This window comes from Durio zibethinus, chromosome 22 (assembly GCF_047325235.1).
Source record: "Durio zibethinus cultivar Kanyao isolate XHJ-2024 chromosome 22, ASM4732523v1, whole genome shotgun sequence".
Lineage (NCBI taxonomy): Eukaryota > Viridiplantae > Streptophyta > Magnoliopsida > Malvales > Malvaceae > Durio > Durio zibethinus.
In genome coordinates this window covers 3285107-3311050 of record NC_143183.1, presented here as the reverse complement: position 1 = coordinate 3311050, position 25944 = coordinate 3285107, and the positions used below count along the sequence as shown (strand labels likewise).

Below are 25944 nucleotides of genomic sequence, written 5' to 3'. Positions count from 1 at the left end.
AGCACTAGTTTGCGTTGAGGCAAAGGGGTTGTCGTCAACTTCTTTCTATTCAAAACCGAAACGTTAAGCGCCTAGCCACCGTTCCCGTAATCTTATCCCTTTTCTTATTTATTTATTATTTTTTTTTTTTATTAAAGTTGAAAAAGAACAAAACCCATCATCAATTCATCATCCGGGGTTTATCAAAGATTTTCATATATGAATTCAGGCCTTGTTTGGTATTTTGATGATTTGATTTGAGAAATGGGTTCAAAGAAGAAGAAGAAAGGAGGAGGGAGGAGAGGTAAAGTAAGGGCTTCTTCCAAAGATCATAATTCTCATGATGGAGATGAGAACGAGCTTCTTTCTGAAGAGATCACTGCCCTGTATGTTAAATCAATAGTAACTTTTTTTGCCTCTCAATCCATTTTCTTATTGCTCTTTGATATTCTTAGTCTTTGCATCAAACTAGTTTATATAAAGGAAAAAGAAGACATGTTCTTTTACTGTACTTACTGTACTTACTTTAAATAGGGCAGAGTAGGGCAATCGGATTTCTATGGGGCAAATGGCTTGGTTATTGTGTGACCATTGATTCTTTGATTCGATAGTGTTGAACTTTTAGAGGGTGCTGGTAGAATTCGGGAACAGTTAGCCAAGGTTGAGAAATGACTAAGGGTCTTATTGAGCTTATGTTGGTTGAAACTTGAAAGTATTTAAGTGGTGATAAAAGTAAATCCGTCTCGATTGAATTCGGGGTTTTTAAATATAGAAAAGGCCTCTGGCCTTTTGCAAATTGATTTTAGATTGGAAACCCATTATAAATTCACACAAGGATTGAAGAACTCAAAGATATTTGGATAGAATTGTGCTTAAAGTCAAAGTTCTATGTAGTTAAATTTAGTGTACATTGTTTTTTATTTTGAAATATTATATATATGTTTCCTAAGAGTGGGCATCATTTCCTATAAATGCATTATGATTCATTGAATTCTGCATTAACATGTTGAACTCTTAGTATTTCCATCAAGAGAATAATTCACCTTTATTGACATTTACCTCCATTATTTCTTTATGGGTTCTTTTGAAATTTAGTTCACTTTTCTTTAGCATGTTTGCAAGTTTTCTTTGTACTAAGAATTTAGAAATATCTATAAATTTTTCTTTTTTCAAATGAAATCAAATTGAAGACCTAATTTTTAGGGATATAAAATTAAAAATTGTATTTTATGTTAAATTCTATTATTTTTAGGTGTGCAATATTTGGAGAAGACTGCAAAGTTGTCTCAGGATCACCTCCGAAAATCATCATTAAGCTCAGGTTTTTGCTATTTTAATTTTGTATCTAATTGTCAGTTGAACTCTTATTTTTTCTTATCTTGATTTTGCTATTTATGAAATTTGAACAGGCCTTACACGAAGGATATGGGTTATGAGGATCTTGATGTTTCTGCTCTCCTCTTAGTTAGGTAAGTTAAATTGTGGATGAATGTTGTTTCATGTTTCATTTACATCAACATATGTATTCCTTTCATTTATTTCTTTTCCTTGTTTATCAGGTGCTTGCCGGGATATCCTTACAAGTGCCCAAAGTTGCAGATCACTCCAGAGAAAGGCCTCACCAAAACCGGGGCCGATAGTCTTTTGTCTCTACTTAATGATCAGGTATGGATTGACTTTTATGCTATTTCATAAAAGTTCTGCTGGTGACAATAATAAATGAAACTGGTAGTTTATGATATCAAATAGAAATACGTTGTCTTCATCATTCTAGAGGCTTGGGCCAGTGCAGATCTTTTTTCTCCTAAGAGAATGTTGCATACTTATCAAAAAATTCAGAATTTATTTGCAGAAGCATAACTGTTTTATGCTCTGCTTTTTGCTTGGCATGTCTTACCTGTTTTTCAAATAAGTTGGCTTCTGTGTCTAGCCTCTTATACTTAGTGACTCCTATTTTTTTAACTTTTTTTTCCCAGGCAAATTCTAATGCTCGAGAAGGACGAGTAATGATTTTTAATTTGGTGGAAGCTGCTCAAGAGTTCCTGTCTGAAATTGCTGCTGTGGGTCAATCACATGAACCTGTATGCTTTTACCCTCAATAACAATTAGTGTTTCGATTTTTTCTTGTTGCCATTTCATATTTATTGATCCAAGGTGATTGCTTATCGCTTCACTTTGGTTTTATGACCAGTTCCTTGTATTTTTTGATTAAGTTGTGATAGTTACCATCTATATTAAAATTGATGATGTCTTCTATATGCTTGACAATTTTCTGTAACTTATCAAACTTCAATTTTTTCCCAATTTTTATTTATTCATCTTGTTTGAGGCATTGCTGTAAAGTAACATGTAAATACCTTTATGGACCATAAGTTGGTCATGAAATATGTTTTCTTTGTTTGCCTAGAATGACCTTGGACATATATGTTTGTTTTTCATTGAGATCTTAGATAATCTTTTTTTTTTCTTGTTGTCATGAGGGGTTTGAGCATCTTCTCCATTGGAAATAAACATTTATTCCTTTTTCTTTTTTCAAAGTAAAATATCTTTTCCTCTGGTTTGAGAAACTTGGAGCATCAGCGAAGATAAAGATATGTATGAGAAAGTATTGTCAATAGTAACAACTAGTGAGGTGATGGTAGTGAATTTCCTATTATAGATACTATCATGCCAATGGTCTGTCTAAACTCTTATCTCTTTTTTTTTTTTTTCTTTTTTTTTATTGATGGATGAACTTTCTTGGAATATCCGAGATGAGAGTTCTTGGTTCATATTATTTTTAGATGATATAGTTTTAGTAGATGAGAGTGAGGTGGGAGATAATTGCAACATAGAGGGAGTACTTAGAATCCAAATATTTTAGATTAAGATGACCAAAACTGAATATAAAGTATAAGGTTTGTAAAAGTAAAACTAGAGAGGAAGAAATAGTTAAAATAAATAAACTAGGAATTTCCAGGGAGTGATGTTTTCTATATGTTCGATAAACCCTAGATCCTAAGGAAGAACTTGAAGTGACGTTCTGGCATAGGATAAGAACAGGTTGGATGAAATGAAGAAGTGCAGTATGGATATCAAGATTGTGGGTGATTGCCTACGTTGAAGGGAAATTTTGTGAAATAGCCATAAGATATTCTAGTTACTGAATGTTGCGTGGTTAAATGACATCTCCACAAATGAATGTAGTTGAAGTGCATATGTTAAGATGTATTCATGGCCATAAAATAAAACACACTACAAAATATCCATATGGTAATAAGAAGGTAGAGTTGACATCAATTTAATATCAATTAAGGGAAAGGCAACTTAGACCGTATGCAACTTAGAGCTGGGGATACTCTGTAATCTGATTTGAGCCAAGTAGGAAAATGAAAAGAGGTTTGGAAAGACTGAAAATAACATGGGTTGAGATCATTCAAAAAGAAAAATAGAAGAATTAGCTTCCTTTGATTCTTCATAGGATGTAGCCTTTAACTAAGTGAAGGTTTAATTGGACAGAAGGGACAAAATAGTTTAATGACACCAAGTGCACCTAGTTTGGAATTAAAGGCATAGTTGAGTTCAGTTTTATGTTCATTCGTTTATGAGATTGATTTATATTCTTAAGAAATAGGCAGCTAAATCCTGCTAACTATCAGTATTTCTTTCTTTTTCTGCTCTTCTATTTGGTTAACCTATCTTCTATTTATCCTTTCTTCTTGAAGATTTTACACTCAACCAGAGGAAATAATGGCCAGTTGCTTCAGAAGGATGTTGCAATTTCAAGTAACAAGAGTTGCTCTTCTAGGGGGCCTTTTGTTTATGGTTTTATAGATCTTTTCAGTGGATCTGGAGAGTCATGGAATTGGCCTATGGATATGGACAAAAACAGAGGTTTAGTTTCTACTGTACAATCACTTGCATCCAATGATTCAAAAGTTGGATATAATGTTCGAGAAAAGAAACTCGAGAAGAATCCAAAGCTATTGGCATTGGAAGAAAAAAAGAGAGTTCCGTCACCTTTACCCATTGCAAACCTGGATACCCTTAAAGAAGAAAGTGAAGATGACAGTAAGAGCGTATCTACTGCTGATTCAAGCAATTTTTTGATAGAGGACTGGGTCAGAAATGGCATGAAAGGTGAGAAGGAGGTAAGTTATGCTGGATTAGTATTTGATATTTTGAAGTATCTTCATCTTTATCATTCTTAACTTTTATTATTTCTGCTACTCCTTCAAGTTTTTACATGCTCACAAAAATATAATTGCATATAATTATATGCTGAAATTGGATTACAGAGATACTTATTGTTGGGTATTTATTGCTATTTCCTCCTAGTTTAAAAGTTTTGTGTACAATATATGATTTTTACAAAATCCTAGCTGATGGGGTGGGAGGAGAAAACATCCCTCTCAAATAAAAAGATTTAAATTCTCTCTTCCAGTCTATTTTGCCTCCTGTTACAAATTAGAAGGATGAACCATTTGAATTTGAGTGAAGAGTGCATACTTGTTGCTTTAAATTGAAGCAAAAGACAAAGTCTTGCAGAACTTTTTTTTCTTTTATGCTTATATGTCTTATTCAAATTCACATACTTTTGAAAATTTGTGCACAAAATAGTTCTTTTCTCTTGAAAATGCTTTATTGTTTCAGAATGGCACAGCTGTCTAATCTTGTTAATTACACATATTATTTGAATAAATCCTTATCTGGTTTCATAACCTGGGTGTTGTCTTTATCCACCCTATTGCTTGTATTGTATGAAACGCTGTGTCATGAGAATAAGAGAAGCAAAAATTATGTGTGGGACTAGTATGACGGGGGAGTAAATATCCAGACAAAGAAAGTATAGACCAAGAAATTGGAGAAAAGCTCCAACCATATTAAACTGTACCAGCATCAGAGTAAGTGATAGTGTTAAAGTTATAGGAATCTGTGTCTATAAGCATGTTGAAGTTGAGTGAGGATCCCTAGTGAAATGACTTTATGGGCTTTGTAAAATGTTAAATATTTCTATGAGAAAGTAGGAACTAGTGTAATGCAAGCTCTTTATAACTTGTCAAAGCCTATCTGTATTTATAGGGTCATTCTGTGGAATCTTTATTCTTTTCCTTCTCATGCAAGTTAATGAATAGACATTTTCTGGACAAGAGGGATTAAAATCAAGCAGGCTGGAATAATGCTATTGTTTCTATTTTGATGCAAAATTAAATTTGAACCTAGTTAGATAGGAGATAACTGCAAGAATTCTAGGGCTTCTTGCATTTCAAAAGGCAAAATATGATGGTTTTGGAAATTTTTGACCAAGTACAATTAAATAAGGTTGAATTTAGAAGAAGATGGAACAAGGATGGACATACATTGATTTAGAAATTGTGAAACTAAGTTAATTTCAGGTGCAAGTTCTTAACTTTGGCACTTCAAGAAATCCAAAATTGACAAGATTAAAGAATGGGTGACCAGTTTACTCTAAACTTTTGAGACAATCAAAATGTTGTTTTCAAGTCTTTTTATTTTCATTGTTTAGTTCTATATGGAGTATTACATATTCACTAGATGATTTGTAGGATATTGTTCTTGAAGAAACAGAGGATGATGATGGTGATCTTGAAAGTGAGCCTCAGGAAACAGAGGACGATGATGGTGATATTGAAAGTGAGCCTTGGGAGTCATTATCTTTTGAATCCTTAAATGATGATCAAGCATCAGAAGCCATTGAAAAAGATCTAATGATGGTAACTTTTTCATAGTTTCTCAATTTCTCTTATTTTTCAACACATATACTAAATTTGCTTTAAGGGCTAGTTGTTAACTTTGTCTAATACATTTTTGTTTACAAGCACAGGTTCATCTGCTTCGCCTTGCTTGTTCTTCTAAAGGGCCATTAACTGATGCGCTGCCACAGATGATAACAGAGCTGTATAATTTAGATGTATGTCATTGATCCTATTCTGCTTGTTGGGAAAGGGAAAAAAGTATGATTATCTTGAGATTTAAAAATTTTGAAATTCCCGCTATGATTATCTTGAGATTTAAAAGTTTTGAAATTCCTGCTTGCTTAAATGGTGATTCTCTGATTATTTGAATTCAGATGATTTCAGAACGGGTTCGGGATTTAGCTTTTAAATCAGCTTCGGCGTTCAATAAAACCTTTGATCATGCTTTCCGTCTGCATATGGTTGTCACTTATTTTTCCTTTTCCTTTCTTGTTTTCCTTGTTTTTTGGGAAATGATGCCTTTATTCTGATTCTGATTATAATTCTTTGTACATTTATTCAGGTTTCATCCAAAGTTTCTGAATTTTGGAAACCTGCTTCTGATTTGGGAGGGCCAAGTTCATCTCTCCCAAGCTCTCGATATTTGAATGACTTTGAGGAGCTACAATCCCTTGGTATTACACTTATTCCAATATATGCATTCATATGCTCCGATTTCTCCAGTTGAAGAAGTAAATTGGGTGATTCTGGTTGGATCTTAGAACTTAATTGATGAGTTGTAATGGCTTTCCTTTGGATATTGGATAATTGATCAGGCTAAAACATTCATGTTTCAAGTGATGAAAGCTCTTGAAGTTTTGACATTGACCTGCACAGGAACAGCAGTAATGTTGTGTTTGTACAGAATGAAAATGGCCTCCATAAATAGTGGAACTTACTTGCCTGGAATTCATTTTGTCGGAATCCTGGATTGTTGATGCTACTCCTCTATCTATCTTTCTGTCTTTCCATTTGTTTTTTTGGTACAATATCTTGAACCTAGGATCCTTTCTAAAAACTTGGTCGCCTTACCACCTAAGTTAAGCCTAGTGGCAGTTGATTTGCTATGTAATTCAATATTTTAAGCTCTCCATGTTCATATTTTATTGTAACCAACCTCACCTGATATAATGCTTCTTTTGGTCGCTTCTTTGCATTTGCGATATCTGTTTTTTTAAGCTGTGTATTACATTTCAGTTACAAAATTATCTTAATCTTTTTAAGACTTTTAGGATTGCTTAGACTTCTTCCTTTTGATGATAATAGGCCATGGTGGTTTTGGCCATGTTGTATTATGCAAAAATAAGCTAGATGGAAGACAATATGCAGTGAAGAAAATTCGACTCAAGGACAAAAACTTGCCTGTTAATGATCGAATATTGAGGTAACTTTATTTCTTGTACTATCTACCTAAATAGAAATTTGCAGTTATTTACATATAAAGATGCTAAATGTTGTAATGATCATTTATTAGAATCTCTCATATTTTAGGTGCTTCCAGATTGCTGGTGTTTACGTTTCTAGCAAACTAATTTATGCATTTGGTATTTGTCAGTTGGATTTCGTCTTTGCTTTGATTTTCTTTATCTGCTGTAGTTGGAACCTCCATATACACATTAGGTTTACTGTTGAGTCTGTTTCTTTAACACTGTTGTGGTGCTTAATATAAAAAGCTTATTCTGATATATATATTATGGATGTCGGCAATGATGGTGCATAGGCATACTCAAATCTTGTAACTCCTGTATTTGTTGTCAGTTTCATATTTAGGATTTGGTCAGCTTGTGTTGCATTTGTTTAGAAGTTTAATGATAGAAAGTTATAGATCTCTCTGGTTTAGCCTTCTACTTTTCTCTTCTTCCTTACTCAAAATATTATCTGCATAATATTGCATGCTTAACGAATGTTTGACATTCTGCTTTTGTTTTGTGTTGGCCTTCTTGCTTTCTGTTCTGCTCCTATCGTGTTGGCGCATTCTGTTCCAACATTATATCTGTAGTTAATCACCTTTTTCATTAAGAAATTGCTTAATGGTGTCAAATTTTACTACAATTGTTTAATGCTTTGCTTACCTGGAAACTATAATTTTGGTTATTTTTCAAGTATCTGAATTTTTGCTGTAATCTGTATTATATTTTTTTTAAGTACAATGCCTTCCATCTTTTACAATGCCTGATTCTGTTTAATTTATGCATATGTATCAATAATGTTGACTGGTGTGATACTTAGGGAGGTAGCTACACTTTCCCGTTTACAACATCAGCATGTTGTCCGTTACTATCAGGTAAAGCTGAAGAGCTTTTTACCATTTTGTTCCTCTCTCCATCTTTTGAAAATGTTGAGTCTCTGCCTACAATGTTTAACCTTTCTTTCTTACCTAGATCTTATAGAAGGGTAATAAATTGATAGCTTAATTGCTTTATCTGTGGTAGAGATATTAGGAAAACAAAGAAAAGAAATATTTATGCTTCAAAATTAGGAAAAATAACTATTTGGACTTCTGTAAAGTTTTAAATATTTGTAAACTTCCAGGCGTGGATGGAAACAGGTGTTGCTAGTTCTTCTGGTGATACTGCATGGGGTTCAGGGACCACAACAAGCTATACATTCAGTAATGGTGCAGGCTTGACTGATGTCCCTGGACGGGAGAACAAACTTGAGTCAGCATATCTATATATTCAGATGGAATATTGCCCTAGGTATCACATTTATTTGGTTGTCATATATTCTTATTCTTAATAGTCTCTCTTACTCTGCATGTTTTTATCTTTTTTTTTCTCTTGTTTTAAATAAGATTAAAAGAAGTGAGCTAATGTGATGCTGTAGAAAATCATTGAACTTCTTTCTTGATACCATTGTTATTTTTTTTAATGTTGCTACATGGCTGATTATACTATCAATCATTGGTAATTATTTTTGCTTTCATCTTCATCCTTGTGAAGTAATGAAAGAGTGGTTGAAACGTATGCTCTCACAATGGATAGTTAAAAGAAACTCATTGGGATGATTATTTGAATAGGATTTTCTAGAATTATTTGTCTTCTCGAAGCATGTAATTGACTTGAGGTGTTTCAGTTCAACTTCTTTTACCTTTTCAATTTTCATAGAAAATTGTGTAAATTCTTCTGCTTCATGTTACGCTCCTTTTCTTGAATTGATATCCAAATAAATCTATGGGTATTTGCATGTGTGTATATTGTACACAAACACACACACATGCACGTGCTTTTCTATGATTTCATTACTTTATGACTTATATTTTATTAAATTAGTTTGGAAATTCCTTTTCTTTTGTTCTTATCAGTTATCACTCCTAATACCCTCGTGTTTTCTTTCTTCCCTAATACGTTCCTTTTACGGCCTGAAGGACTCTTCACCAAGTCTTTGAATCGTATAACCATTTTGATAAAGAATTAGCATGGCATTTGTTTCGCCAAATTGTGGAAGGCTTGGTACACATACATGGACAAGGAATCATCCATCGGGACTTAACTCCAAATAATATCTTTTTTGATGCTCGCAATGACATTAAAATTGGAGATTTTGGTCTTGGTAAGATATATATTTTCTATTATAAAATGAACTTTTGGCTTCAACTATGCTTTAAAGAGAGAGATTTATTATCTATTTTACATGATAGTTATGAAACCACAAATGTGGTAACTCATTTAATCGGAGAATGAATGTTATAGTAAAATTTCATTGACATATGAACATAATGTTAATAGTCATGGTTTGTTAAATTCCAAATAAAGCGGATTATACATTTTAAATGAATTCCACTAAATGTTTTTGTTTTTGGCTTTTTGGATACTCAATGAGCCAAAGGAGAACAAAAGTGAAATAAAGGTTCATACTCCATGCTTTACAACATCTTCATCACTAGTTGCTGTCAAAATTTGCCATTAATTCATGTTCAAAGCATCTATAAACTATTAAGGCAATTAATCATATACCATGTTCAAAAGGCAAGTATTGGCATGTGTATAAAACATAAATTAATGTTCTATCTTGTGGAAAAACTAAGAAATAAAACTATATGAAAAACTAAAAGTAAAACTGAATGTATATTGAAAAACTGCTCTTTTAGAATTATACAAGAACCTTAGGTTTATATACAACTAAATTGGGGTTAAACTAGAAAACTAAATCTTCCTAAAAACTGATCCTATAATTGCAGGATTGTCTATCCTAATTTTTTGTCCTTAATTCTAGGGATACAAATACTTAATTCTAGAGATACAAATATAAATACAGAGATTACAAGATTACAACCAGCTGTAAATAAATGTTTTCCCACACTTCCCCTTAAGCTGGTGAATAGGTGTTTTCCATTCCCAGCTTGGAAATAATTTCTTGAAATGTTGCACTGCTGAGACCTTTAGTCAACATATCTACAAATTGACCCTTGGTTGGGACATAAGGTGTACAAATCAACCCACTGTCTAGTTTTTCCTTTATGAAATGCTGGTCTACTTCAATGTGTTTTGTTATGTCATGTTGCATAGGATTGTGCGCAATGTTTATTGCAAACTTGTTATCACAGTAGAGTCTCATTGGTTCATCCCACTTGATCTTCAAATCTTCTAGGATAATCTTTAACCATAGTAGTTCACAAATTCCTTGAGCCATTGCTCTGAACTCTGCTTCAGCACTTGATCTTGCCACCACATTTTGTTTTTACTCCTCCAAGTCACAAGATTACCACCTAAATAGGTGCAGTAGCCTAAGGTGGATCTTCTATCAGTTACTGAACCTGCATAATCAGCATCTGTATATGCTTCTAGAACTAGCCCCGAATTTCTTTTGAATAAGATACCTCTCTCAAGATTGGCCTTCAAATAATGCAATATACGGTAGACAGCATGTAGGTGCACTTCTTTAGGATTATGCATAAATTGACTTACCACACTCACAGCATATGCTATATCAAGTCTAGTATGTGAAAGATAAATGAGTCTTCCAACTAATCTTTGGTACATCTCTTTACCTACAGTAGCATCTTCATTAGCTTCTCCAATTTTATGATTAGGATCTATAGGGGTATTTGCAGGTTTACATGCGAGCTTCCCTATTTCTTTTAGAAGATCCATCACATATTTCTGTTGTGAGATGAAAATACCATGCCGTGAATGAGCTACTTCAATTCCTAGGAAGTACTTCAATCTCCCTAGGTCTTTTATCTCAAATTTTCTAGCCAAACACTGTTTTAGAGATTTTCTCTTTTTCATCATCTCCAATTACAATTATATCATCAACATTCACTAATAGAACTATGACTCTCCTTGAATCAAAGTGCTTGATAAACAATGTGTGATCTCCTTGACTCTGTTTATATCCCATTGCTAGCATCACTTTGGCAAATCTCTCGAACCAAGCCCTAAGAGACTGTTTAAGGCCATATAAAGCCTTTTTCAGCTTGCATACTTTGTTTGCTTCTAGATGACCGCCAAATCCCGGTGGAACCTTAATATATATTTCTGCTTCCAAATCACCATGTAGAAAAGCATTCTTTACATCAAATTGTTGAAGCTGCCAATTGTAATTTGCAGCCAATGATAACAAAATCCTAATTGTATTCATCTTGGCAACTAGAGCAAAGGTTTCCTGATAATCCACTCCATAGGTTTGAGTGTAGCCCTTAGCCACTAACCTGGCTTATACCTTTCAACAGTACCATCCGCCTTGTATTTTACAGTGAAAATCCATTTACACCCCACTGGAATTTTTCCTTTAGGCAACTCTACTACTTCCCATGTCTTATTTTTCTCTAAAGCCTCCATTTCTATTTTGATGGCTTGCCTTCATTTCTCACTAGATAATGCCTCGGATAATGTAGTTGGAATAGAAATAGTGTTTAGGCTCACAAGAAAATTTTTGTGAGATGGTGAGAATTTTTCAAATGACACAAAATTAAAGATTGGGTATAGTAGATGCTTAGTACATTCTTTGGTTCCTTTTCTAATGGCAATAGGTAGATCATAATCACTAGTTATAGTTTTAGGAGATTCATGCTCATTTTGAGAAATAGAGTAAAAAAATGTAGTTACCTCATTTCCAGAGTTAGGATCAGGTTCTTGGACTGGCATTGGTTCAGGATTTGGAACTTTCCTTCTTGAGTACATCTGTAATTCCTTCATAAAATCAAGAACAATATTATCCTTTGTTACATCTTCTGTATTTGGAATGGGTTTAGACTTAAATTCAGTGTTTGACTTGGGCTTAGCAGAAACAAGTTTTGACTTAGAAGAATTAATGGGTGAAAATGTTGAAGAATGGGACAAATCAAGCAAAAAGAAGTCTTTATCCTTATCTTCTATGATTGAAGTCTCCCCCTGAAGATAAGGTTGAGTAAAAAATGGTTTGTTTTCTTCAAAAGTGACATCTGCAGACACATAGAATTTTTTGGTAGGAGGATGATAGCACTTATACCCTTTCTGAGTTGATGAATACCCCACAAAGATACACTTAATCGCTCTTGGATCCAACTTTCTCCTGTTATGACTGTGAACATGAACAAATGATGTACAACCAAATATCCTAGGTGTGAGGTTATTTGTGGTATTGAGGTTGGGATAGAATTGTGACAGTAGTTCCATAGGAGTTTTAAATCCCAAAACCCTTGAAGGTAACCTATTTATAACATGTGTGGCAGTGAGAACAACTTCTCCCTAGTAAGATTTGGGTACATTTGCTTGAAAAAGGAAGGCTTGGGTTGTGGCTAGTAAATGGCTGTTTTTCCTCTCTGCCACTCCATTCTGTTGTGGAGTATTAACATAAGATGACTCATGGATAATCCCCTCCTTTTGAAAATAGGTGGATAGACTCTGATTGAAATAGTCTCTTGCATTATCGACCTAAATCTCTTGATTCTCACTCCAAATTGATTCTGGATCATGTTTTGGAAGCTTAAAAACACACTATTCACGTTTGATTTGGATTTAAGTAAAAAAATCGAAAAGACCCTGGTACAATCATCTATGAATGAAACAAACCATCTTGCACCAGAAATATTAGGAATTGTAAAGGGATCCCAAATGTCATTATGAATCAAGTAAAAGGGAGTAGAACTTCTTTTGTTACTAATTGGAAAAGACACGTCTGTGCTTTGCAAGTTCACAAACATCACAATGAAAATCTTCGACATTTAATCCTTTGAACAAAGAAGGAAACATGTTTCTCAAAGTTTCGAACGAAGGATGTCCAAGACGAAAATGATAAAGCCAAATTTTGTCCTTATTGGAAGATTTTTCAAAACGAAATGACAAAGGTAAACTATTCTTGATATTACTTGTGTTATTTGATGTCTCAAGATAGTATAGTCCATCCTTCTCCTTACCAAGCCCAATCCTCTTCCCTGAACTCTGGTCTTGAAATTCACAATAAGAGGGATAAAAAGTCACTTTGCAATTCATATCTTTGGTAAGTTTTTGTATAGATATCAGATTAGTAGACAATCCAGGAACATGAAGAACATTTTTTAGAACAAATGAGGGATTAACTTGAACATCTCCCAATCCTACCATTGTAGTAAGTGAACCATCTGCAACAACAATTTTCTTATTACTAGGACACAGGGTATATGTACTAAACTTCTGTGAGGAATGTGTCATATGGTCTGTGGCTCCTGAGTCGATGACCCAAGAACTCGTAGAAGGCTTAACCGAGACATTTAATCCATGAGAATCAAAAGCTTTACCTAAACTAGAGACCTTACCCAAGGAACGTACCACAGTAGACTTTTCAAGGGTTTTCAATAGGTTTCTCAGCTTTTCAATCTCTTCTCTGTCGAACTCTCCTTGTTTCTGAGACATCTGTAGTACTCTAGTGATTTTTCCAATTGACACTTTCTCAAATTGGGTGGTAGTGATATCTTTCTTTGAGCTGAAACAAGTCTTAAGATATAACCAGAAATGACTTTCAGCAATGAAGGCGAAAGAAGGGAAAAATAGAATGGCTATGAAGGTCTTAATAGGGTTCGACAATGAAGGTCTAAACGGGGTTTGGCAATGAAAGCCTAAAATAGAAGTCAGCAATGGAGGCTAAAAATTTTTCTTTCCAAGAAAAGCCTAAAGCTCTGATACCATGTGGAAAAACTAAGAAATAAAACTGTGTGAAAAACTAAAAGAAAAACTGAATGTATATTAAAAAACTACTCTTTTAGAATTATACAAGCACCTTAGGTTTATATACAACTAAATAGGGGTTAAACTAGGAAACTAAATCTTCCTAAAAATTGATCCTATAATTGAGGGATTGTCTATCCTAATTTTTTGTCCTTAATTCTAGGGATACAAATACTTAATTCTAGAGATACAAATATAAATACAAAGATTACAAGATTACAACCAGCTGTAAATAAATGTTTTCCCACAGATCTTTTAAAAGAAATTCTAACAATCACCAAATTAATTTTTTAAAGAGGATATTGGTTTTTTCAACTTATTATAACTTACTTTTTTAGAGTTAATGTCATGAATACCCCCAAACTATAGTGAAATGTTCAATGTGGTACTTGAACCATGAATCTATTAACTAATGTGGTACTTGGAGAGTTGTTTGTCCTTCATGTGTCATCATTTGAAACTAGCCACGTTAGGGGTGATTACCACATTAGTTAACAAATTCATACTTTATGTACCACATTAGAGATTTTTAAAGTTCAGGTACCACATTAAATATTGCACCATAATTTAGGAGTCATTTATGACATTAACCCTTTGTTTTATTTTACTTTTTTGAAAGGGACAGGTTTAGTTCCTTTTAAAATGTGATCTAGTAGCTACTGTAACTAGTCAGTGACGAAAATATTGTTGCCCTTTTTAAAATTTTGATCATGGCCATGTTTGTTAGATACTAGGAGCCCAAAACTGAAAATGACATAAAATTTGTTTTTTCATTCCTCTGGCTTCAGCAAAATTCTTGAGGTTTGAGCAAGTGGACCAGGATGGTTGTTTCCCAACAGACACAGCTGGAGTCTCAATTGATGGTACCGGTCAAGTTGGTACCTATCTTTACACTGCACCCGAAATTGAGCAGGGATGGCCAAAGATTGATGAGAAGGTGAATGATAGTGCCTTCTTTGGTTTTTCCAAGTCCCGAACAGTTTTTTTTTAAGATTGAGGGAAGGGGATTTTAGTCCAGCTCTATGACCAAGAAATGCATGTACTGCCATCGAGTCAAATCCTCAATGGAGTTTTATTATTAGATTATTTGCACTTTTACAGTTTCATAGCTTATGTTATGACTGCTGTTAGTTGTTTTATCTTCCAGGTTGACATGTACAGTTTAGGAGTTGTGTTCTTTGAGCTTTGGCACCCTTTTGGGACAGCAATGGAGAGAAACATTGTTTTATCTGATTTGAAACAGAAAGGAGAACTTCCTACTGCATGGGTAGCTGAATTTCCGGAACAGGCATCATTATTACGATGCTTAATGTCTCAAAGTCCTTCTGATCGCCCATCTGCCCCAGAACTTTTGCAAAATGCTTTCCCTCCACGAATGGAATATGAGCTGTTGGATAGTAAGTAACTAATTTCTAGGCAACATTTTTTTCCTGTATTTTCATGTGCATATATTTTCTCTAATAATATGCTGTTAAATGACTTACTTGTTGCAGGTTGACTTTGTGATTGATTGGTACTTTAACTTTTCAAATGACTAAGGAAAAAGGGGGGGGGGGAAGGGAAGAGAAAAACATAGTACAAACTATTGATACATGCCTACACATACAACTATGTGCAGGCTTTTTTTTTATTTTTTATTTTCAACAACCTGTAAGAGATGAAAATCTTTGAATGAATATTTGAGCAATATTGAGTATGTAATTTAAACACAAACAAGTATTACAATGTGGTTCTTACTAAGCAAGAGGTGAAAATATTAAGGTTAGTAGTTAGAAGATTTTAGATATACCCTCTATATTTTAACTCAAGCAACGTTTAGGAATATTTCTAAAACAAAACTTTATTTTTGTCCACAAAAATTGTTTTTAAGAGTGATATTAGTGGGGGAAGCATAGTTTTAATGTAAAAACTGACTGGTATGCAAAGGAGGCATTGAATGATAGTGATTGAAATACACGTTTTGCACACTTCATTTACACAAGGGAGGTATCCCTTCTGGTGTCATATATCATGTATCTTTGATCTCAGGAATGATGACAACATGCGTACTTGTTAACCATAATAACATTCATTTTCTATTTAACTCGTGAGAAACCTTCTAGGTAACTTTTTTTTATCCAAGTTAGATTCAAGTGTGTTAATGGAATTCAGTAAACTCATCTGTCATAACTCTTGTTTCAGTGGGCAAAAAAGGAATCTCTTTCTCACTAAAAGGATTCTTATGATTTTAATAAAAATGGAAATAATTCATTATTATAAGTTCTCTAGTCAGTTTAAGTAAAATTTTAATGTAATATTGATGCATAACTAGCTTGTAATATAATCAAATATGAAGATGAGCTGCTATGTGCTGTTTGATATTCTGCTGTTTAAGCTCTCTCAACAGGTCATAATATAATAAATTAGTTTGTAATTTGGTGTAAATATAGTTTAGAAAGATCAACCTGCCACTCATCAATCACCAGTTTGGCTAATTTCTTTCCCTCCTATACTCAGATATTCTACGTACGATGCAGACTTCTGAGGACACAAGTGTGTATGACAAAGTTGTGAATGCCATTTTTGATGAAGAAATGTTAGGAATGAAAAACCATCACCAGAATGCTGGTAGATTGAGAATGGTTCAACATGATACTTCTTCTATCCAGTTTGCAGATTTAGACACTGAACTTCGTGATTATGTTGCTGAGGTCTCCAGGGAAGTGTTCAAACAGCATTGTGCAAGGCATCTCGAAATAGTATCCATGCGTCTGCTGGATGATTGTCCACAGTTCTATAGGTGCATTTCATTTTCAAAATCCTTGTATTTTTTCTTCAAAGGTACAACTGTCTAATTACATTTGGTTTGTATGACAAGGAATACTGTCAAACTTCTGACTCACGGAGGAGATATGCTTGAACTCTGTCATGAGCTGCGTCTACCTTTTGTTAGTTGGATGGTAGCAAACCAGGTATTGCTACAAAACTTATCTCAAAAGTTTCACCTATGTTTTCATTTTATCTTCCTTTCATTTGTGTTCCTCTCTGTTGGGACATTGCAAACAAAAACCAATTACTCCCTCCATTGCAAAAATTACTCCCTCCATTGCAAAAATACTATTGTAGTTGACTTTTTCAAGCCATATTTGTCTATATTTTATAAATTTGATTCACTGAAATAAATCTTTTTATTGAAAATATAAATTGTTGTATCCTTCCACAACTAGTTTGGCATTAAGGCTTCGATGAGTTGCTTTGAGTTGTTTTCAGCAGAATTATCTTTTATTTTCATACATTACCTTATCGACTCATCTAGTTTTCCAGGGGCATTTTAACTGTTTATTTTAAAACAAAATTAGGTAAAAGTTTTTGAAAATGTCAACTATGATAGTACTTTTGGAACAAAGGGTTTATTTAATGTACAAAATTGGTGAATATCAGTTGTCATTCTCCATTTCACTGTTGTGTTCTTTCCTGAATTTTGATCATTTGTGTAAAGTTTCTCATCTTAAATCATATCACAATATTTTGCATTTCTTACTATAGGATAGGTTGTAAACTTCCATTTTGTTTGTTAGGCTGCTAGATCATATGATTAATGGAGAGTGCATTTTAGTGTTCGAGTTACAAAGCTGGTGGTGTTAGTAAAAAAATGGAATCAATTGGTTTAAGATTAAGAAGAAATTCTTGAACTCAAGAGTTATGTTGCAGTTTTTTTCGTAACAGAGATAAATTATGTTTTCCTTTCTCTGTCGGGTTTCAATGATTCAAATTATGTGAAATGAAGATATTCAAAATTGTTGAAAAGTGGGTGCAGTTAATTTTGTAAATGAAATAAGGTTGTGAATAGAGTCATTTACTTTAATGGACTGCTTTATATCGTGGTGTCTAGTGTTCAGTATCTCTTGGGGAAGGCATTAGACAGTTGTGGATAGAATCATATAGTCAGAATAAGATTGTTAAATTTCTACTATAGACTCAGTTGTGGATTTCAAGAGCTTGATGACAGATAAGAAACACAATATATGCATGCATTAATTCTCAATAATGCATTATAGACATTCGACTTACAGTGAGATATTCAAATAGGAATTTTAAGAACATTTAAAAAAATTGACCTTCAAATGGTCAATTAACATTCTAACATTTTGGTGCATTATGTAATGTTGTTCAGTTACACAATTCTTATCTCTAAGTTTTACTGGTCTTTCATATCCATGTTTATCTCTAGCTTTCTGTTTTCTATTCTCAAAACACATGTTCCGCAAAGTAGCCAAAAAAATTATTATTCTTAGAATTGAAAATATTATTGGATAATTAAAATTGTAAAACTGTAAATTTTGTTGTTGTTTAATTTAATATTCATCCTTGTTTATTACTTTACTTTTTAAGACTTATTTTAAGGCTTTGAGCTTCTGCTTGCGATTTGAAAGTAAAAAAAAAAACAAAGATTACATTTAACATCTCTAGAATGTAATAATATAAGATTTTGTTTACTAGCTAGCTTCACTGACAATATAATATCCAAGTATTCAAATAAAGATGTTAGGACTCCCAGATCAGTTATGACCTCAAATTTATTAGGTTTTCTTGAAAAGCTCTAGAAACAGAATAGGGTAGATAACTTGTGGCTAGCACTTCCTTTATACATATAGTTTATCTATTACTTAGTTGTTGAAGTTAACTGTTTGAAATAGTAGATAACTGGTTTTTCTCTCCTTGGTGTTTTTTCACATACATGCTTATCTTATTGTCTCTGATCTGCACTTTTTTTTTCCGGTACATGACTCCTATTAGATATTTGATCGGTATTTGTTTGAAATAATATGATTTTCTATTTTATCTGTCTTAGAAATTTTCATTCAAGCGATATGAGATATCATCTGTTTATAGAAGAGCCATTGGTCATTCACCTCCAAATCGCTATCTTCAGGTATAGAAATTGTAAAAATTATGCTGTGATGCACCTTTTCACCAACAATGTTTTGAGTTAATATGATGTATAGTGCGTTCTTGTAAAATTTTATGGTAATTTTGTACGCTAAGACTGTTGATTGCCAATAGGGTGATTTTGACATTATTGGAGGTGCATCAGCTTTGACAGAGGGAGAGGTTCTCAAGGTACTGTCATCTTTTATATATATATATTTATTTATTTATATATATTCTTGATATATCTATCTATTGTTTCTCTGGTAATGTAGGTTATGTAATCTTGTTTTGTCTTGTACGTGGTTATGTTTTTAGCTCAACCATGTGTGTTATAACCAACATGATGGCATAGCCATTCTTCTTCTTCATCTCCTTTATCAATGATGCTCAGCGAACCAAATTGTATCTTACAGGGATGCCGATGAAATAACTTCTGGATTGTCTCGTAAAATGTTGGCATGGCTGCTTTCCTGTTACAACTAGAATTATTGTTATGTTATCTACCGTTGTACTATTAGATCTTCAAGTTATTGTAATTACTTTAAAGGTCACTGCATTTCAATTGTGATTTTCCAGTGATCTTTGGGATACTTTACTTCCTAGACATTTCACCATCTATGAGGAAGGTGCTGGGCTTCATTAAAAACAGGATCTGTTTTCACTTTTTCCTGAGAAATAAAACAGCATTGTTTTTATCAACCTGAAAAGGAAATATGTTCAAAATGTGATTTTTATGGCTTTTATATTCATTGTAAATCTAGTTCTTCGGGATTACGGAATCTGTATTACCATCTCATGTGCATGTGTCACGGGTCGAGACTTTAGCTCCGAACCCGCGCAGCTCCGGGACCCGGGCATTCACCCTTCCGGCGTCCCGAATCAGCCTGACCGTCACGGTTCACACCCTTCTGAGATATTGTCCGCTCTGGCCCCCCCTGGCCTCACGGTTTTGTCCTACAAAAGGCGCCTCACAAGGCGGAGATGGTGTGAACCCTTATATACCCCAGTGACCTTCCTATTATGTTCGATGTGGGATTCAGGACTCTTCCTTAGGTCCGTGACATTCTCCCGCACCCAACCTCGTGACGCCCTCGTCACGGAGGCTGGCCACCCTGCCTACCTCCCTCGAGGTGCTTGGCGTGGATCGAACGGTTTAGGGCTGGCTCTGATACCACTTGTCATGGGTCGAGACTTAAGCTTCGAACCCGCGCGGCTCCGGGACCCGGGCATTCACCCTTCCGGCGTCCCGAATCAGCCTGACCGCCACGGTTCACACCCTTCTGAGGTATTGTCCGCTCTAGCCCCCCCTAGCCTCACGGTTTTGTCCTACAAAAGGCGCCTCACAAGGCGGAGATGGTGTGAACCCTTATATACCCCAATGACCTTCCTATTATGTTCGATGTGGGATTCAGGACTCTTCCTTAGGTCCGTGACACATGCACTTAGCTTGAGTAAATTGTCATGCAGTAAGGTTCAGTTTATGTATAGGCAGTTATGTGCTGCCATGATCTAGTACTAAATTCATTATACTTTGACTCATCTTGCACTCATTTGCAGGTGATAATGGACATTTTAACTCGATTCTTTAACTCAGAGTTCTGTGATATTCATCTTAATCATGGGGACCTGCTTGAGGCAATTTGGTCTTGGGCAGGAATAAATGCAGAACACTGGCAGAAAGTAGCTGAGGTATGTCGCTGATTTATAAGATGCGTTTATTGAGTATGTAAAGTTTTGATCTGACAATTGGTTCCTCAATTGACCAAAGCTTCTCTCAATGATGGCTTCTTTGCGTCCTCAATCATCTGAACGAAAGTTAAAGTGGGTTGTTATAAGGCGTCAGCTTTTGCAGGTTTGGGAATCTATGAAACACACTTAATGCATGTGCTTAGCCTTACCTTAAGTAGCCGTAAAAGTTGCCACTGAAATAATGTTTTTACTGATCTTGTACTTCTCAGTGTCTTATAAAGTTGCAGTGACTGTTGTCTTTTTTTTGTGTATTGAGTATTTGCTGACATGATTACAATTAAACCAAGCAGATATTCAGGCAGTTAGTGGTTTATATGATAAGGCCTATGTTTCCAAGAATGATCAGGGCCTCATGTAAGGTCATTATTTTAGCTGGAGAAAGTTGACTTCAATGGCTCTTGTGCTTATTGTATCTTGTAACTTTAGAAGCAGACCATGTTGGTTGAAAGTGGTGTACGGTTTGAATTTTTATTTGAGTTGCCAAATATTTTGGATGAACAACCCAGCTTGGGAATTATATGGATTCTGCATAGTTAACATTCTAACCTTCCAGAGGTGGTGATCCCAGTTTCTTGGACTTGACAATTTAGAGATATCTGCTGGTGTTGGCGTGCTATGAAACAGCTGAGGATAGATGATGCATGCTTGACTTGTCCTAAAGAATTTTGGCTGTGAAACCTTATTTAGCAGATTTCTAGGGTTTGATGTTCTTTTTGGGAATTTTTACCATATAGGACCTACAAAATTGGATGGCTTGGTAAAATATATTATACATACCTGTCCTACTTGACAGTCCTGTAACCAGATTCATCAGAATGATTTTTTGTTTTGTATTTGCACGTCAATGGTTTATGATCATTGATTAGGGTCACTGGGCATTGCTCTTTGTACAAGATAAATTAAGTTACCTTCAATGAGTCAAATTCTTTTACGCCCATACCAGTAGCAATTGTTTTATCTGGTTAGGACATTTTTCCTATAGTCAAGGCATAAGAAAGTGCAAGGTTCACTGCCAAGTGCTTTACTTGATTTTTACAACTTTAAGAATAACATGATTCGCAGGACCTTGATATGATGTCATAGAACCCTATACTTTCAGGAAATGATGTTCTAAAACACTGTCTTGTGTATCCCCTTATTTTATATTTAGCTTAAAATGACTGACCTATTTTGCTGAATGATGGGAATTTTATAAAATCTAATGGAAAACTTTGGCTGCTAATTTAAACATTCTTAAAGAAATTATTTGCATTTTGCTTCTTATTTCTCATTAAGTAGTGTCAATGCATAAAGTTACTTCAGAACAAACAGAAAGGAGGGTAACAATACATGTTTGAGTTGTTTTCTATTTATTCAATCCTGATAAAAGCTACTCTATGTGTGCCTTGATAGAATAACCCAAATTTCCAATGAACAAATTCTAACTTAAAAAGAACCTTTCTGCTTCATGTAGGATGATTCATGAAGCTTTCGATGTTTATAAGTCAACTGTTCAAGAGCTAAGTAACTTTGAATTTCCCAAGCAGCTATAGATAATCTTTTGACGGTAGTCATATAATTCATGTGATTCTGGTCACTAGTGCATGATCACTGTCACATACAATCTTGAATAAGTGTTGAAGTGAATTATATGAAACTTGAAATCCTGTGTTTGATATAACTTAATGTGATGGTTTACTTATTATTTTCTAAATTCCATTCTTTTCCAGGAACTCAATTTAGCAGAAGCTACTGTAAATAGATTGCAGACTGCTGGTTTAAGATTCTGTGGACCTGCAGACCAGGCCCTCCCTCGATTGAGGGGAGCTTTGCCAGCTGGTATGGTCTTTATTATTGATCCAGGATATCATTTTGAGAGGTAATATACTTATTGTAATCTCCACTTTCTCTGCAGATAAACCTACGCGCAAAGCGCTTGATGAGTTGTCAGACCTCTTTAGTTACTTAAGGGTCTGGAGGATTGAAAAACATGTTTATATAGATGCATTAATGCCACCAACTGAGAATTATCATAGAGATATATTTTTTCAGGTATGACAACTTTATTTGTTTTTACTATTTTGTGCGTGTGTGTGTTTATGTACCATGCAATCATGATGTGAATGCACCTATGCATATGTTTATGCAACCTTACCATACCATTCTGTCACTATAGTGCACATAAGAATGTTCATCATAGCTACCATAGCCATCTATCTTTAAGGCAGTAATTGATAACTTTCTGATGATGCATAATTATGACTTTGAATGATGTTACTCACTTACTCTTTAGTTGTTAATGAGATTTTCACCTCATACGGCTCCTCATTCAATTCTTTTGAAGTCATTGTGTCCTTTTCCTCATTCGAGAATCTCAACCTTCTTCCACTCTGTCCTGAGGAGTAACTAGGACATTCAGTTATGTTTTCATGTTTCAATTGAACACTTTCCATTTTTGATTATTCTCAATAGAGAATTTTTTTTTTATCAAACATCTGTGGATCCAATCACCCAATCTTATAATAAGAACAAGAGATCTTTCTCAATCAATCCCTTTGCTCCTCATTCTTTGTGAAGCAGAAAGGTCCTTTTCAAGTTTGAATTTGTTCATTTGGAATCTGGGTTCTTCTACTTCATTTTTATTTACTAAGTGGTTCTTCTTGGGACGCTTGAGCCCATTCTCTTGCACTTACATGCTCATGAAATGTGGCTGAATATTTTAATCTCAAGGCATTATTAAACCCCTTCATCCAATGGTTTTTGGATTTGAATTCGTTGGATTGCATTGCACTTACAAATTTTTACACTTACAAAAAGTTGTTTTTGATTTTTAGCTTTTCCTAAGAGAGAACTAATCTTCTAAAAAATTAGTTTAATCTCATAAAGATACTGAATAACTGAATATGATCGCTAGCTTAGCTGTTGGGGTTTGAATTTGATTTCAGAAGCAATTGCAAGCATTTTCTAACTATGAAGGTAGAATTTACTATTTTTTCTTTAGCGAAAGTTGGCTGTGAAATGTATATTTTGACCTTGGCCTCAAGATCAAAGTTTGTTTATACTTTTGTATGTACTATTTAATGCTTCACCATCATATGTTATATGTAAACTCTTGTGATAATTATAATATATGAAAGCGTATCATAACAATATCCTATGTTAACATAAAAGATATAGACCTATGGGTGTAATTGCCCATAATCTTTGTTGACACTTCATTTTCTTTGTTCTTTTTTTCTGGTTCTGCCTATGAGGGTGTATATAGATAGTATTCACATCTGTCACTATTTAGATAACATTTTCTAATTTGGTTGCCTAGATATACTTAAAGGAGAACCATCCCGGATCTCCTACTGAAGGTGCATTGCTTGCTGTTGGTGGTCGCTATGACTATCTGCTTCATCAAATGTGGGATAATGAATATGTAGGTTATGCATCTATGATTCCTGTCCTACTTTTCATTTTTGTACTACGTGTGTATTAATAAGCACTTGCCATGCAACATAAATGTGTAATAAACATAAATCAAATAACTAGGGTTAGTTTGATCAACATAAATGTGTTTGCTAGTACCCTCGTTTACTTATATAATTTCAAGCATTAAAGTGCATCTTGTATATTTAGTGACATGTTTTTTTCCTCCTTCCAGAAAACAAATCCTCCAGGAGCTGTGGGCACCAGCCTTGCACTTGAGACTATAATCCAGCATTCCCCTGTAGATTTCAAGCCTATTAGGTGCTGTTTCTTCCTATTGCTTATCTCTGTCTTTTCTGCCTTAGTTTTTATTCTTTGACCATACTCTTGGGTCATCACCTTTGTGTTTACTGCTGCAGAAATGAAGCTACCACCAGCATCCTTGTTTGTTCAAGAGGAGGAGGCGGTTTGTTAATTGAACGCATGGAACTTGTTGCTGAGTTGTGGGAGGAGAATATCAAGGTGCAGATAGAACCTTGTTTTTTTAACTTTTATTTTGTGATGGAATATTGTCATTTGAACTCTCTTCATTGCTTCATACTCATTTTGCATTCCTATGCATTAGGCTGAGCTTGTCACTGTACCTGATCCAAGTCTCAGGGAGCAATATGAATATGCAAGTGAACATGAGATAAAATGTCTTGTTATCATAACGGACATGGGTTTATCTCAAACTGGCTTTGTTAAGGTAATTATGATCTGGGAGGCTATTTCTGATTTTTTTTTTTTTTAAATTATTGCTACTACTAGGACATTAAGTGGGTTCTTTTTAATTAAATCAAAATTGTCACATATCTATGCATTTATGTGATGTCCTATCTTTACCGGCATGTTCAACTTAACCTTAAAATGATAATATCTTCAGGTTCGTCATCTTGATCTTAAGAAGGAGAAAGAGGTTAAGAGAGAAGATCTTGTCAGGTTTCTGTTGAATGCGATGAGAACACAATTTAGAAACCCTTCAGTTTGGAGCTAGTTCTGTCTTCGTCAAATATCAGGTTCTTAGTCGCCCTATGCCTAATCATGATCCAATCAATACTTTCTCAGTTTCCTGAATATACTTATAATGCTTTGATTGTAGTTGTGCTAAGAGGAGATTTTCTTTGTCATTTTTCCGTGAACTGAATGCATGTTATTAACCCTAGGTGTATGACTCAGAATTCTTCTCTGTTGTCTCCTCTGGTGCTAGATGGAGCACGCAATCTACAGGATTTTGCATGAATTTACCGCGGACACTGAGTAGTTTTTGTATCAAGTTTTTTTCTGTACCATGACTCAGTATATTACATGTTACATAATTCAGTTGAAGCTAGTGTAAATATGTCAACACTCACAGGTCCATAGAATAGGAAAAAGGAAATAAACCAATAGTCAATGATATAGTTATCAACAAGGAAAATCACAATAATACATCTTGATTTCTCATTTTGGAAAGAATACATCTTGGTTTCTCATTTTGGAAAATAACTTGTTCGCTCTAATTTCTCTCCATGTGTGTGCGTGCATAATGCCAGATTGCATGGATTCCTATAAGAATCCGAACGCATCCCACCAATGGTGCCCTAGTTCCCTTTCTATTTGCAAGAACCGTTTGAAATGGATTTAAAGAATTAATTTATGTCCTCTAATCCTGTTTGAAATGGATCCTGTTCAGTTTGATTAAGTGCTTGTAATATTACAAACTTAACTGCTCTGTTAATGCTTGTTAATTTATGGTATAGGCTGTGAAAACTTTAAATGGGTTTATTTTCTTTTCTTTTTTTGGTTTTTTTTTTCTTGTTTTGATGCAAACTGTTTTTATGGATGACTAATTTTTTTGACATGCAAAACTTAAATATTTCAAGCAAATTGAAAATTTCCATTGTAGTGAGGAAGTTGAAAAATTCAAGCATGTTGTCACTGATATTAACTCAAAGGGGCAGTTATTGTGCAAGAAAAAAAGGGGACAGAAGCTTATAATTGAGCAACTGAACAGCAAACAGGAATTTCAT

At 34.3% G+C, this 25944-nt stretch overlaps 1 protein-coding gene across 4 annotated transcripts; it reads left to right on the top strand.

Moving 5' to 3' along the window:
* Window positions 1–25392, top strand: GCN2 (protein kinase family protein). Of its 4 annotated transcripts, none has more exons than XM_022905916.2 (30): window positions 1–365; window positions 1232–1300; window positions 1389–1448; window positions 1539–1644; window positions 1956–2060; window positions 3684–4109; window positions 5526–5693; window positions 5804–5890; window positions 6050–6136; window positions 6238–6349; window positions 6981–7098; window positions 7944–7998; window positions 8247–8413; window positions 9082–9266; window positions 14629–14777; window positions 14988–15237; window positions 16337–16619; window positions 16698–16791; window positions 18672–18752; window positions 18884–18940; window positions 20309–20440; window positions 20520–20603; window positions 22210–22318; window positions 22395–22531; window positions 23799–23903; window positions 24129–24214; window positions 24313–24415; window positions 24519–24641; window positions 24819–24951; window positions 25099–25392. In XM_022905916.2, the coding sequence occupies exons 1-29, from the start codon at window positions 244–246 to the stop codon at window positions 24927–24929; spliced, it is 3771 nt and encodes a 1256-aa protein (XP_022761651.2). In that variant the 5' UTR covers window positions 1–243; the 3' UTR covers window positions 24930–24951; window positions 25099–25392. The 4 variants fall into 4 exon arrangements, with proteins under 4 accessions (XP_022761651.2, XP_022761652.2, XP_022761656.2 ...); XM_022905917.2 differs by having other exon boundaries at window positions 25035–25392; XM_022905921.2 differs by lacking the exon at window positions 1232–1300.
* Window positions 25393–25944: the final 552 nt, after the last annotated feature.

What these genes read in the sequence shown, in the direction of transcription:
- GCN2 (XM_022905916.2), top strand. Translation starts at nt 244, where the DNA reads ATGGGTTCAAAGAAGAAGAAGAAAGGAGGAGGGAGGAGAGGTAAAGTA. An exon ending in AAAATCATCATTAAGCTCAG is followed by an intron (nt 1,301 to 1,388) that starts GTTTTTGCTATT and finishes AAATTTGAACAG; the next exon opens with GCCTTACACGAAGGATATGG. An exon ending in ATGTTGTCCGTTACTATCAG is followed by an intron (nt 7,999 to 8,246) that starts GTAAAGCTGAAG and finishes GTAAACTTCCAG; the next exon opens with GCGTGGATGGAAACAGGTGT.